The sequence below is a fragment of the Xiphophorus couchianus genome, chromosome 20 (assembly GCF_001444195.1).
Source record: "Xiphophorus couchianus chromosome 20, X_couchianus-1.0, whole genome shotgun sequence".
Taxonomy (NCBI): domain Eukaryota; kingdom Metazoa; phylum Chordata; class Actinopteri; order Cyprinodontiformes; family Poeciliidae; genus Xiphophorus; species Xiphophorus couchianus.
In genome coordinates, this window is record NC_040247.1 from 15,074,662 (window position 1) to 15,087,686 (window position 13,025).

General features: G+C 36.7%; 1 protein-coding gene across 1 annotated transcript; it reads right to left on the reverse strand.

Moving 5' to 3' along the window:
- Positions 1 to 2,432: 2,432 nt before the first annotated feature.
- Positions 2,433 to 4,510, reverse strand: LOC114135487 (green-sensitive opsin-like). The gene is made up of 5 exons (XM_028002807.1): positions 4,030 to 4,510; positions 3,770 to 3,938; positions 3,444 to 3,609; positions 3,105 to 3,344; positions 2,433 to 3,018 (listed from the first exon to the last, which is right to left on the reverse strand). The coding sequence occupies exons 1-5, from the start codon at positions 4,412 to 4,414 to the stop codon at positions 2,920 to 2,922; spliced, it is 1,059 nt and encodes a 352-aa protein (XP_027858608.1). The 5' UTR covers positions 4,415 to 4,510; the 3' UTR covers positions 2,433 to 2,919.
- Between the last annotated feature and the right edge of the window lie 8,515 nt (positions 4,511 to 13,025).

Consider the following 13,025-nt stretch of genomic DNA (forward strand, 5'->3'; position numbering starts at 1 on the left):
AGGAAACTTAGACCCACTGAACACTTTGTTTTCGTAGATTGACGTTTTTGGAGGGGTGCCCAAACTTTTAATTTGAATTTTGAACCTCTCTAAATTTGTAGTTACATAACCTCTCCTAAAACACTACAAACCACGGAAAAATGCTGTAGCTACCAGAACAGTGATTTTTTTCTATCCTGCCTCACAGTACTGATTTTGCCTAGAGATTTCCCTCCATGCATCCCAGAGTTTGTTATTATGGCCTCTGCATGCAGCCCATTCTGTCTGATCCAAGCAATTAGAACAAAGAAAGGCGACACTCGCCTCTGCCAGCCCCCTGACAGAGAGACTAAGCACACACAGGTGTCCAGAACAGGCTCTTTGAAGAAAATTACAGTGCATGTGGCCACAGCATGACAATTAGTATCGGGTTATCAGCTGGAAATAAAGGGGTACATCAAGATATAGATGGTTCACTGGGTAAGAAAGAAATGCATGTTTGAAAATAATTAAACCCTTTAGATCTGTTTCTCAGAGTAGACTGCTGTGTAGATTTTGTAGATAGTTGCTGCAGAGCATGAAGCAGCCATTACTGTTACTTTCAGATGTTCCATAATGTGAAACATATTCACCATAACAGTGCTGCCAAAGGACATGTTTTCAGTTTTGGTGGGAACCTCCAGGGGGCACCATCTGGTTGATATATAAGCTGAAAGCCTTCCAACAGACATTGCACCAGTAAAGTTGCAAGTTGTGTAATTCTCTTTATATATTTAGTTGTAAAACCATGCCTCGTTTTTATTTATTTTATATTGTTTATGATGTCATATTGTAAAGGTTTTATGTCAGCGTATAGCTGCACATCAACAGCTTAACCTCAGGGGGGTGATATAACACAGCATCCGATGGGAAACACATGAGCTTGGTACTTCAGCTCTCTCACAGCAAATTGACAATTAAAATAGCAAATTTATTTTACAGCATCCCATAGGCCTTTCTTCTAAATCCTCTCTTGTTCTTAATATCTCGCCAGACGTTAACCACAAAGAAAATGTCTATGAACTGAAACTTAATGAGATACTAATTCAGAATTTATAGGTAGAGACTTAAATTGAATTAGATTTATGAAAAAAAGTGTATGGTACTTATGACATACCTCTAAGTACTCAGTTGAGCAGTCTAAAGTCTTACATACAAGTTATTTTTGAGCAAGTCATTGCTTAACTACAGCATAAAACATGTTTCAAGGAACTTTTTTTTTCTACTTTCAGCATTTAGCCAAAGATTTGTCATTCCTCCGGCAAATTTTTATAGATGTTTAGAATGTTGCAGCAACACTTAGAATCAGTTTGGTCAGAGTCTCGACTTGAATATGGTAGATAATCTGTGGTGGGAACTAAATACAGTATTAGGATAGTGAATTGAGGTTATCCGATATCAAAAACTTGGAGGTCAACACCAACGACAAATCATCAAAAGAGTGAAAACATGTAAAAAAAAAAAAAAAAAAAAAAAAAAAAAAAATACAAACTGGTCAGTATTTAGAAGAAGATTTTGATTGATAAAATGCGGGCAAAATTTCTTCCATTTATTATTAACAAGAATAAATATAATTTTCTACAATAAATGTGTCATTAAAAAGCCACCAGTGGTGCCATCAAAGTGGATCTGCAGGGGCAATGACCCATTATGTACATTTCCTTACCTCTTCCACTGACTCCCATTATCTTAATTGTATTTCGTTGTAGTTTTAGGTATACGTTTGAAAGGCAGGGGGACACACTTAGAAGAACAGCAATCCTTTCTGATTATCCTTTCTCTTTAGAATGCCCATCACTCTTTGCTCTGCCTTTCGGAGGCTTAATAAACACTCCAGAATTTTTTTAAGGCTGCTAGTTTTGATGTTTCACCCTAAGATTATCTGGCTGTATGTGCTCTAAGCAGCTCTTCTTTACATTTCTATTTTTGTATACCACAATCTAAATTAACATTATGATGGAGGTCATAATGGAATACCTGCCTATTTCTCTTGCCTGGTATTCATTGGCAAATGTTTTTTTTTATCCTTCCAAACTGGAGACTGTTAAAGCAGAAAAGCATCTCTGTTCTGTTTCTGGTAAAAATAAAATTAAAAAAAGACTTGATCCATTGCTTGCTCAGACTAGGATTAGCCTTTAAATGAGAAATTTTTTCATAGATGGAGTTGGGTTTTGCAAGTGTCCTGTTTGAGATGGCTTTTTTAAAATTGTTTAGTCATGTTGTAAACTCTTATCACTTTTAATATAAATACTACTGTTAGTACTGAAATGATTAGACTGAAATCAATAAGAAATTATTTTATGTTGCAATGCTTACAATTAAGTAACTTTTTTTTCTGAAACGTGTTTATGGTTTAATAGTGTTTTCTATTGTAAGAACCTCCAAAATCAGATTTCAATAAACACACCACAATGTTTATTTTGATGCATGTATTTATTATCTACTCAACACTATGTATTTTTTTGTTTGTTTTTCACAAAATACATAAAAATAATTCCACTGGTGCTCCAGTAAAACATGTTCCCTCATATAATTACAAGAAAACACCCCACACTTGCTTGAACATTCAGCAATGAAAGGTTTTCAGCGGTTCACAGCCTGTGTTTTGGTAGTTGAGGTGTACAGAGAGATCCAAGTTCAGCCACGCATACTCAAACATACGTGCTCACATATCATACATGCATTCACACAGCTGCTGTACAAGACAAACTCCAAAGTAAAATTTACATTTGATGCTTTACATGCATAACCAGATGAGACAGAATTCCTTTGTCCACAGTTGTTAAATCCATAAATTTATTTGGCAAAAGTCTCTCTCTTTTGAGTGGACTATTGAAATCAGAAAGCAATTATTCAGGAACTTGTCCACAGACTTGAAGAGGTGATTAAGACATATGGTCCTTAAGCAGCAGTTGAGACTTCTGTCTTGCTCGCTGAAACTGAGGTTTCGTCCTCCACCATGCCACCCATTCCAATAGTGCTGAGCATGCAGTTACGGAACTGAAAGTCAGAGAAAGGAGAATATTTAAGAACTTGCATATAAATACATAAAAACATAGGTTGTGGTATCTGTAGAATATGCCAACCTGTTTGTTCATCAGGACATAGATAACAGGATTGTAAAGGGCTGAGCTCTTTGCAAAGAAAGCAGGCAGGGCTGCAGTCAGAGCCGTGAAAGCTGCTCCTTTATTCATAAAGATCCAGCCAGCGAAGGATGCATATGGCGTCCAAGCTACCAAGAAGCCCAACACCATCAAGACACACATACGTGTTACTTCTTTCTCAGCTTTCTGTGTAGAAGCCGAGTCCTGCTGCTGAGCTGCGGCCTACAGAGTTCAGTAGGGTAAAAGGTCATAAAACACTTGTGCAACTCTTTCAGTGAGTTCATAAGAAGTTGGAAGAAAACCTATGTAAATTTCACTTACAGCTTTGACTGTCATGACGAGGCTTCCATAGGTGAAGAAAATCAGGAAAACAGGAATGAAAAAATGAACAATAAACATGTAGATGACATAAGATTCATTGTTGAATCCTGGAGCCAGGGTGTAGTAGTCAGGTCCACAGGAGCATTGCATGCCTTCTGGAATGTACCTGTACAACATATGAAACAATAAAATTAGGTTTTTATTTGAAGAAGACAGTAGCTAATATGTTTATTTATGGTGATTCACTTCTATTGTTATTTCATTTGTAGTAAATTAAGAGCTACAGAAATCGCGGTTAAATCATTTTGAATCAAGCAAAGGTTTACCTTGACCATCCGAAAAGTGGAGGTGCTGCACAAGCAAGAGCCATGATCCATGTGGAAATAACTCCAGCAGCAGCATGGGTTCCAGTGAATTTGAAGCTGCCCATAGGTTTGCACACTACAATATATCTCTCAATAGCCAGAACAACCAGAGACCAGAGAGCAACTTCACCTGCAAAGACAAAAAAACGTATTATATTACTAAGTGTAGACAAACCACTGAAGCATGATTCCTGATAAATTTTTAGTTGCTTTCATCTTACCTCCGAGTGTTGCCATGAATCCCTCAATAGCACAGAAGGTGGGTCCAAGAATGAAGTAACCGTTAAGAGCAGATGTGATGGTGATGGTGAAACCGAAGGCGCACATGATGAGTCCGGCCACAGCCAAGTTCACCAGGATATAGTTGAGAGGCTGGCGCAGCTTTTTGTTCTGAGCAGTTACAAACAGCGTCAGGCCATTGATGGGAGTTCCAGTGCAGATCAGGAAGAACATGTAGAAGGCTAGGAGCTTGTAGATCATTGGGTCCACCATGTAGTATTGCTGGTATTCGTAGGGACTTCTGACGATGCCAGTTTTGTTGGACATCGGGATGTAGAAGTTTTTTCCCTCCGTGCCATTGGGCTCGTATCCGCCATCCCAAGCCATCTCTAGTTTCCTTGTGAGTGGGAGATTTTGCTGATAGAAGTGCCAAAAGCTTCAGAGTGGTAAATGCCAACCCTACACTGGTAGTTAATGCGGACGTGGATGTTTTATACCTCCTCGGGGTTATCCCCACATTAGTAAAATTAGATTACAGGAGGATTGTGAGGAAGTGACCAGCTCAAATCTGATGGATAATTGACTTTAAGAAAGCACCGCAGGGTAATGACCTTAGGGTTAAATGTCTCTCTTCTGCTTGACATACAGCCTACATTTCCTGATAAATTACTGTCCTTCTTCTTCAGTCTTACTCATTCTTGGAAATTGTTGCTTTGCAATATATACCTTATTTCGAAGACCAGAAATTACGTTTAAAAATGTAAACTAAAAGTGCCACATAGACATGTTCTTTATTGATTTCATTTACACATAAATTTAAAATATGGCACACGTATCATTATAGGCCTACTATGAAGTTTGTTGTAAAATTTTTAAAGATGAAGCATGACTGATAAGTTTAATATTTTGACATAATTTGCAGAAAGGTTTATTGAACTTGGAAATTTTATTGACTTGCCGCATAAGTCATGTTCTTTGAGAGACAGTATTTTTAGACGGTAAAGGTTTTGTCTGAGTTGTGTAGCTGAGCTAACTAGCCATGACTTTGCATTTTTAATCCCCAGTGAGCACAAATGCAGGCAAGTCTGAGGGATCAGACAAAGTCCGGCTTCACCCAAACATTCGCTTCTCATCCGGTAATGAAGGAAGAGAACGTTTTGTCCAGTGGTTTTATAAACTGTGTGCTACTTGCTTCTTATAACTAAGAAGATGTGATACATGCACATATTTATATAAGGTATTATATAAATATGCCTATATAATCATATATAATCTAGGTCATCGACCTACATTTGTGCTTTGTTGTCATATAATATAGAATATTATATAGAACTGTAATTAAATCTTTAATTTAGGAGTGCTGAGTTCTCCATGTTTAACGATTTTGCGTGGTTAATTTATTACTTTTTAGAGGCAGAAGGAGGCTAAAGCATATCCTAGCTACAATGCCATGAAAAAGTGCCCCGGTACAGGTTTCTTCTGTTGTACTTTTTTGTCATATGTAAATGTTTCACATCTTCAAACTAAGTTGTAAATCAGACAAACTCAAGACAAACCTGTTCAATTCCAATCAAGATCTTCTTTATCTAGGTGAAAAGCTACTCAAACCAACCTGGCTTTTGTGACAAACTATTTTTCATCCTTTGGAAACACATCTATTGCTTGGATTATAATAAAATCTAAAACAGTAGAGGTTAAGTTGTACCCTAATAGACAATATTTAAACAACTGTGGTATGATTACATGCCCCTCCAAGTTATCCACTTTACCACAGCATTGTGCACTGCACACAGACAGTAAGAACTGATTCCAAGACTTCATATTGTTTTTTTTGTGTTTCCCCTATACACAAGAAAACCAACGTGGGTACAAATATATTTAACCACCATCAATAACTCTTCATATAATATCAAGTTCAGGCAACTGGATGCTAATGAAAAAATTAAAAAAGAAATCTCAAAGTGACGTCTGTAGAATAAGTAGCCTTGAGCTTTGCGTATTGCAAATGCTGGATGGCAATTATTGCTAATAAGTGTGGTATAATGATTTACTAGAATCAATAGGGAATTTGTTTATTGCATAGGGCTGGGTTGGTATGAATAGGTTTTTTTTCTCCCCATAGTTCATGTATCATTATTTTAAAACTGCATTTCATATTTACTTTGAAATTAAAATTGGTTTGACAATCTGAAGAAATTAGAGGTAGCTTTGTCTGTTTATATATATTTTTTATATATATATATATGATATATGAATATGACTTTGTAATTTCACATCTTACTCTCTGAAGGCAGAGACAGAGTCATTCTGTCTCTGCCTTCAGAAAGTCATCATACCATCACTCCTCTATTAACCCATTAGTGTTTTTTTACCAGCGTTGCACTGAGATGTAGCTTGTATAATGAGCTCAGCAGATGCATAGTTCCACCAGGTGTTTGCTAATTGCTGCTAGCTAGTCTGAAATAACTCAATGGGGGAGGGCTTCTGTGAGATGGAAGCTTGGAGACTGCAGCTCCTTCTCGGAGCTGCATCTTGAAGGTGGCGCTGGGTTCACCCAGGCATTTCACACAGCCATATGGGTGCCCTGGCAGATTAAAGGATGTCTCAAACATGCATGAAAGAACTAAGTCAACACTGGAGGTATGTTTTTATGAGGGAATAACATTTTAACATAATGTAAAGCTAAAAAAAGAGTTGATTTTACATACATTCACCTATATTACTTAATAGGTGAATGCACTGTTGAAGACTAATGGAAAACAAACTGCATGTCAGCAATTCTACCATTAGTTCATTGTCTATACCCGCTTTTCCCTGCAGCTGTTGCAGGAAATCTGGTGTCTATCTCCAGCAGTAATCTTGTGATAGGTGACTGATTGCCAGTCGATCACTGGATAACACAGAAGTACACAAGACAAACAATGCTAGCACTCAACTGGAGTAACAATTTTACCGCCGCTGTTTTGGGACTGTGTAAGGATGCCACAGAAGACTCATGCATATATGGGTAGAACATACAAACTCGGAGGCACACAGGACAAATAACCATACACGCACACACTGACACCTAAGGACAATTCAGAATGACCAATTAACCTACAGTCTTGTTTTAGCTCCATGAAAGGAAGCCAGTATCCAGAGAGAACAGATATCAAGAGAGAAATGTAGAAAGATTTAAGGCCAAGATTTGAATCCAGGGCCTTCTTACTGCAAGGCAATTATGCTACCAACTGCACCATTGTACAGTTTTATTATTTGTTCAAATATTTTTTGGGGGGGGAAAAAACCCAATTATGCATTCATGTAGAGGTAAACACAAAATCACAGACACTTTTACCAAATGAACCTTGCACTTTACTTGCCACTTTAGCTGCCAAAGCAGTAAATTACTCAGCGTTACCAAACTGATCTCACAGTCTCTTTTCTCATTAAACATACGGTGACCAGGTAATAGGTGTTCTTAACCACTGATGTGTTGATGTGCAAAACAAACTCCCAACTTCTTACAGTAAGCTTTTGATACATCATGGCAAGGCTATTGCAGGACAAGGGGATACTAAGGTTAATCCAATCAGGTCAGAGGCAGTTATAGTTTCTTCAAGCAGTGATGGACACTTAGAGTATGAATGGTTAAAAAAGACAACCATTAGATTTTTACTAAGTAAATAAGATTATTACTAAATAAATGAATATATAAATATTCTTCCACAAACTTCTCACCTTAAAGGACAATCTAATGAGTTTTATTTGAAAGGAAAAAGAAGGTATTAATCACTAATTAATCAATCAATATATTTACATGACAGTCATTCTAGCAGTCTGAAATAGTGAACCTTTGTCTTCAGCATCACATCTTCTTAGAAAAGCAAATCAACCATAATTGTTCCTGTCTCTTTAAATTTCTTCATCATCATCAGTGTAACAGTGCACATGTTAGTAAAATTTATGTTACATTATTTTTAACAAGTACTTATGTATCTAATAAAATGTACCGATTGAATTTGTTTGACGACTGTTAGTAACACTGAAATCTGCATATTAAGTCCAGTATTTGATGCACAAATGTTAACTATTTTGACTTATAAATACAATTTCTTAGATATTATTTACACATATAGGAATATATAGCATTTTCTATTGCTTTATTACCTCTTCTGGGCATGAAGTTTCTTTTGTAAATTCAATAAAAGTAAGCTATGAAGTAACTAACTCAATAAGTTGCATTTCTAATATATAGGCAAGACCGGGGATTGATGTCACAGTTCAAATATTTCAGTTTGTAGCTTGGAGCTCTTGTAAGCCAGTGCAATTACAATTTAATGCAAAGTACTTACATGTCTCCTCTGCTGTTAAGTGGTAGAGCTATTTTTTCTGCAACAAAAATAGTAATTTTATAGTCTGATTTCAAACACGAAGAGCGAACTGTTGCAATTAACTCTGTACTCCGGGTTAGTTGTAACATACCCTGAGGTGAGGTGTAGCACAATAAAGTAAGAATACTGACAGACACTTGACATTTAGGTGCCACGTTCATCTGTGGAAAGATTTTGAGGCAAGATTAACCCAAATTGGGAATGTTCAACCTTCAACCTTCAGGATGGAGAATGATTTCTGGGTACAATTGGCAAAATATTTTGGATTGAAGTGTGTGTATCAGCTCCAGAACAAAAGCGAAAGACCTTGAGAAGATTCTGGTGGAAGCTGGTAAGAGAGTTTTCTACCTTGAAACAAATATTGCAGTCCAAACAGACATAAATATTTGCAAGTGCAAACAGAAACAGATGTTTTGTATTATGTTCTTAGCACCACATGACTGACTTTTTTGTTAAAACAATGGTGAGTTCATTTCAAGTAGCTTCTGACAAGCTTAATGAACTAAAGCGCTGTGATGCAAATAATGACTTTCTCATTAATGACCACTGCAGCTGCAAAGGCGGGTAAAGTTGTCTACATTTCAATTCTTCATTCACTTCTTAAATACTCTTTAGTCATGTTGTTGTGTTGTCAACAGGGAAATGGTCATGGTACAGTAAGAGCCGATAACCTCACAATGTAAAGGTTAAAAAGCTACCTATAAAAAAAAAGCTGTAACTGTAAGGCTTAATTCCCTTTTTGTCCAATAAGAGATTGATCAGAATTTATTTTTAAAGTAACTCGAAATGGGCTGCACAGTGGCGCAGTTGGTAGCACTGTTGCCTTGCAGCAAGAAGGTCCTGGGTTCGATTCCCGGCCGGGGTCTTTCTGCATGGAGTTTGCATGTTCTCCCTGTGCATGCGTGGGTTCTCTCCGGGTACTCCGGCTTCCTCCCACAGTCCAAAAACATGACTGTTAGGTTAATTGGTCTATCTAAATTCTCCCTAGGTGTGTGTGTGACTGGTTGTTTGTCCTGTATGTCTTTGTGTTGCCCTGCGACAGACTGGCGACCTGTCCAGGGTGTACCCCGCCTCCCGCCTGGTACGTAGCTGGAGATAGGCACCAGCAACCCTCCTGACCCCATTAGGGACAAGGGTGAACAGAAAATGGATGGATGGATGGGAGTAACTCAAAATGTCTGTTTTGCATGAGGAATTTAATTTATGTACCTGTGCTTCTACTTGTGATCTCTCTCTCAGCACAGTATTTAAGGTACTCCAGTAAATATTTTGATGTTACAAAAAAAACCATGATTTTGCATCTGACCAGCAGGGGGTGTCACTTCCCACACAACATACTTCAGAATGCTTCTGCTCAAACAAGTCTGAACACAAACCTGAGAAATCTAAAGCTAGATCAAGATAATCCACTTATCAGAGGAAAACACTATCTTACTGGAATCCCACATGAGACAAACATTCCTTAGACACTTGCTTAGTTATTTTTGAGTATTTTATTGAGGGTTAGTCAGCATCATGTTATTTGGTGGAAATGTTTGAAAATACAGAACAAGGTTGTCATAAACAAGTAGTCATAAATAAAATCTGAAATTCTGAAGATCATTTTATCCCATCTCTACTTTATCTACTCAGCAGGGTGTTCGAGGCATGTCCACTAATATCATAATGTCTTTTTGAAACATGACGAACTTTAGTCAAAAATATTTCAATCAATCAATCAGCTTTATTGTCAATTCCTCTTACATGTCCAGACATACAAGGGAATCGAAATGACGTTTCTCACTATCCCACAGTGATACAAGACAGGGTGTTACTAACATTGAGTAACAATAAAAGACACAGTCTAACTAAAATTATCCTAAACAATTAATAAATAGATGTACAATAACTAGACATATAGCGTATGTCATATTGTCATATTCACAATGGCAGTCAGTATAGCACTCTGTTTTAAACATGAGGATGTGGTTACAGATTGTAAATCAAAGCACTCTTCAATTAGGCTATAAGGCAGCTTTCGTTTCTAAATCAACCTCAGCCACCCATTCTGCTTTGCTCCAATAGACTGAAGCTCCATGAAGCCATGACAGGCCCATATAGAGAGGCGATAACTTCAGCTACCTGTGATGCAACAAGTGTCTTTAGAGGTTTTCTAACCTTCTAAAAGGAAAGTGGAAGTTTAGCCACATAATAACGTTAGGGGGAAAATAATTAATGGTTTTACATCATATTCAAATCTCTGATAATGTTGCTTAAAAATAATAGTATGCCAGGTCTGAAACTGGCATACCAAAAATAAAGCCAGAAAATTATAGCCTTTTGCCATAAATCATCTTGAGAAAATTAATAACCTCTCCATAATATGTAGATTAAATAATGACAACAAAGAAACTGGAGGTTTACTCTGTCTTGCCTTCATCCATATATAGGCTCCTTTCAATTTAACAGGAAGGAAAAGTAAAAGTGTAGTCCGGTGTGTAAAGAGAATTGTGCTTATATTTGTGAATTTCCCATTAGACCGATGTTGCTGGGATCAAGCACAGATGATGTCTGGAGGTGCTTTTGCAAAAACAAGGAACGAAACAGTAAACCGACTAGCAAAAAGGCACGTTCAAGGAACACACGTAAACAGAATGCTTCTGTTTACGTGTTTTAACAAATATATAAAAAGTACTTTTTTTAAAATAAAAGTTACACTGCAGCTTTAAGTAGTGAATATGTTAATAACTTCTTCGTGTATTTATCTCAAAAATATTAATACTAAGACTAAGGCAGGAGATAGAAATAAAAAACTAGGTTCTGAAAAAACTAACAAACTACAATGAAAAAATGAAGTTATTATAAAAACCAAAACAAACTGGGTGGGGTACCTGTGACCAATAAATTACAAACAGTAACAGTATATTCATATGTGACCTGACTGTAATAAATTCGGTGTCTCTCACACAGAGACCTTTGCAATCACCACTCCAGTCTTTTACGACGACAAGTGTGTGTGACATGCACTCCAGGTTGCTGTAATGGGCAAAAACCATGATACCAGGGTTCATTTGGTTGAATATTTTTATGACACCTATGGTAAATGCATCCAATATACCAGTAATAATTTAGGTGACTTGTTATCAACCGTATATTGCATATTCACCTGGAATCACAGAGCTTTACATGTGACAGCGTAGCTCAACTAAATTTAAATCCCTGTCACTTGGAATATTCATAATTCAATTCATGTCTGTTTGAACAGGCAAAAATATGCTTGACACTTTTATGGTTAAAAGATACCTGATTTATTTCTTTAGCACAGATTTTATTTTTGGAGACTTGTGAAATAATTGTTCTTGTTCTTCTCAGCCAGCAGCAGGTGCTGCAACCAGCTCTTCCACTGCAAATGATCTATTTGTCATGCAACAGTCTCTCCTATCTGCAAATTAAGAGCACAAAACTGAAGCAGCAAGGTTTCCAGAGTGCCAGCTTGACAGACAATATCACATAAACCAACATGAATGTTGTTTGCTTTCTGCTCTGAAATACTTTTAGACCTCATAGTTCATAGTTTTTTTTGTTTGTTTTTAATGGGTTTTCCTTTTCTCTATCCCTCTGTATTAGATGTGCACATATAAATTGTATGTCTTACAGGCCAAAGACACTTAGGCTAATGCCAAAATCCTTAATTTTCCAGCTTTAGCTTTTCCAAAGTGCTCTATAAGATAAAAATAACATCAGAAGAGAAAAGGGAAGCAGATGTGTATGACAACTTGATTCAACGGTGGAGGTATGCATCTACGAAGGAGGGTAATTGTGGTTTTAAATGTTCAGTGTGACTTAAAGACAAATCCAATTAGCAGGAGTAATAAGTCTATTAGACTGAGAACATGACAGACCATTGAGGTTCTTAAGACAGGCTTGCAGAAAGAATGAAACGAACTGTGGAATAAAAATAAAAACAACACTTTGTTAAGGTCTGGAAAGGCAAATTAGGTTAGTAAATTTAACTGTGCTATTTTTTTTTATCTTGTTTAGGAAAATATATAACTAAGCTACAGCACAAGAAGGAGCATAGATGAATGAAAGTTTACAGCATGTGGATTTAAACTGAACTCTAAAAATACAGAACAAAAAGATCATTAAAATACATCTAAGCTTGTTCCTAATCTGCATACATAAATCTACAGCTGCATTGGGGTTAAAAGCTCTTTTACTGTTCCAAGAAATATCGATGTGTCATTATCTAAAATTTGTGAAGGAATAGGAGAAAGTTTGAAGCATAAAGCATTTCAAAATAACACAATGTCTATACGGAAGTCAATTTAAGTACGGAATTTAGTCATAGTACAGAGAAAGGTTTCCTCTTTATATTCTCAATTGGTTGTCTTAAATTGTCTATTTTTAAGATTTTACTTGGTAGCAATGGTAGAATTTCTGATATGTATTTTGCACACTTGAAGATATATTCAAATATTTTAAATTTGATGGCTGTGATGCTACTTTCTCTTTCTGTGAGTCTTTCCAGGTTTAAATGGAATACTTGCAGGAAAGTGATGTAATGGACTTGATTGACTGTACACTGACAAGCAAGTACTATTTTTTGTTGTCCATTATGTAATGATTGATTGGCAGAGTTCGCA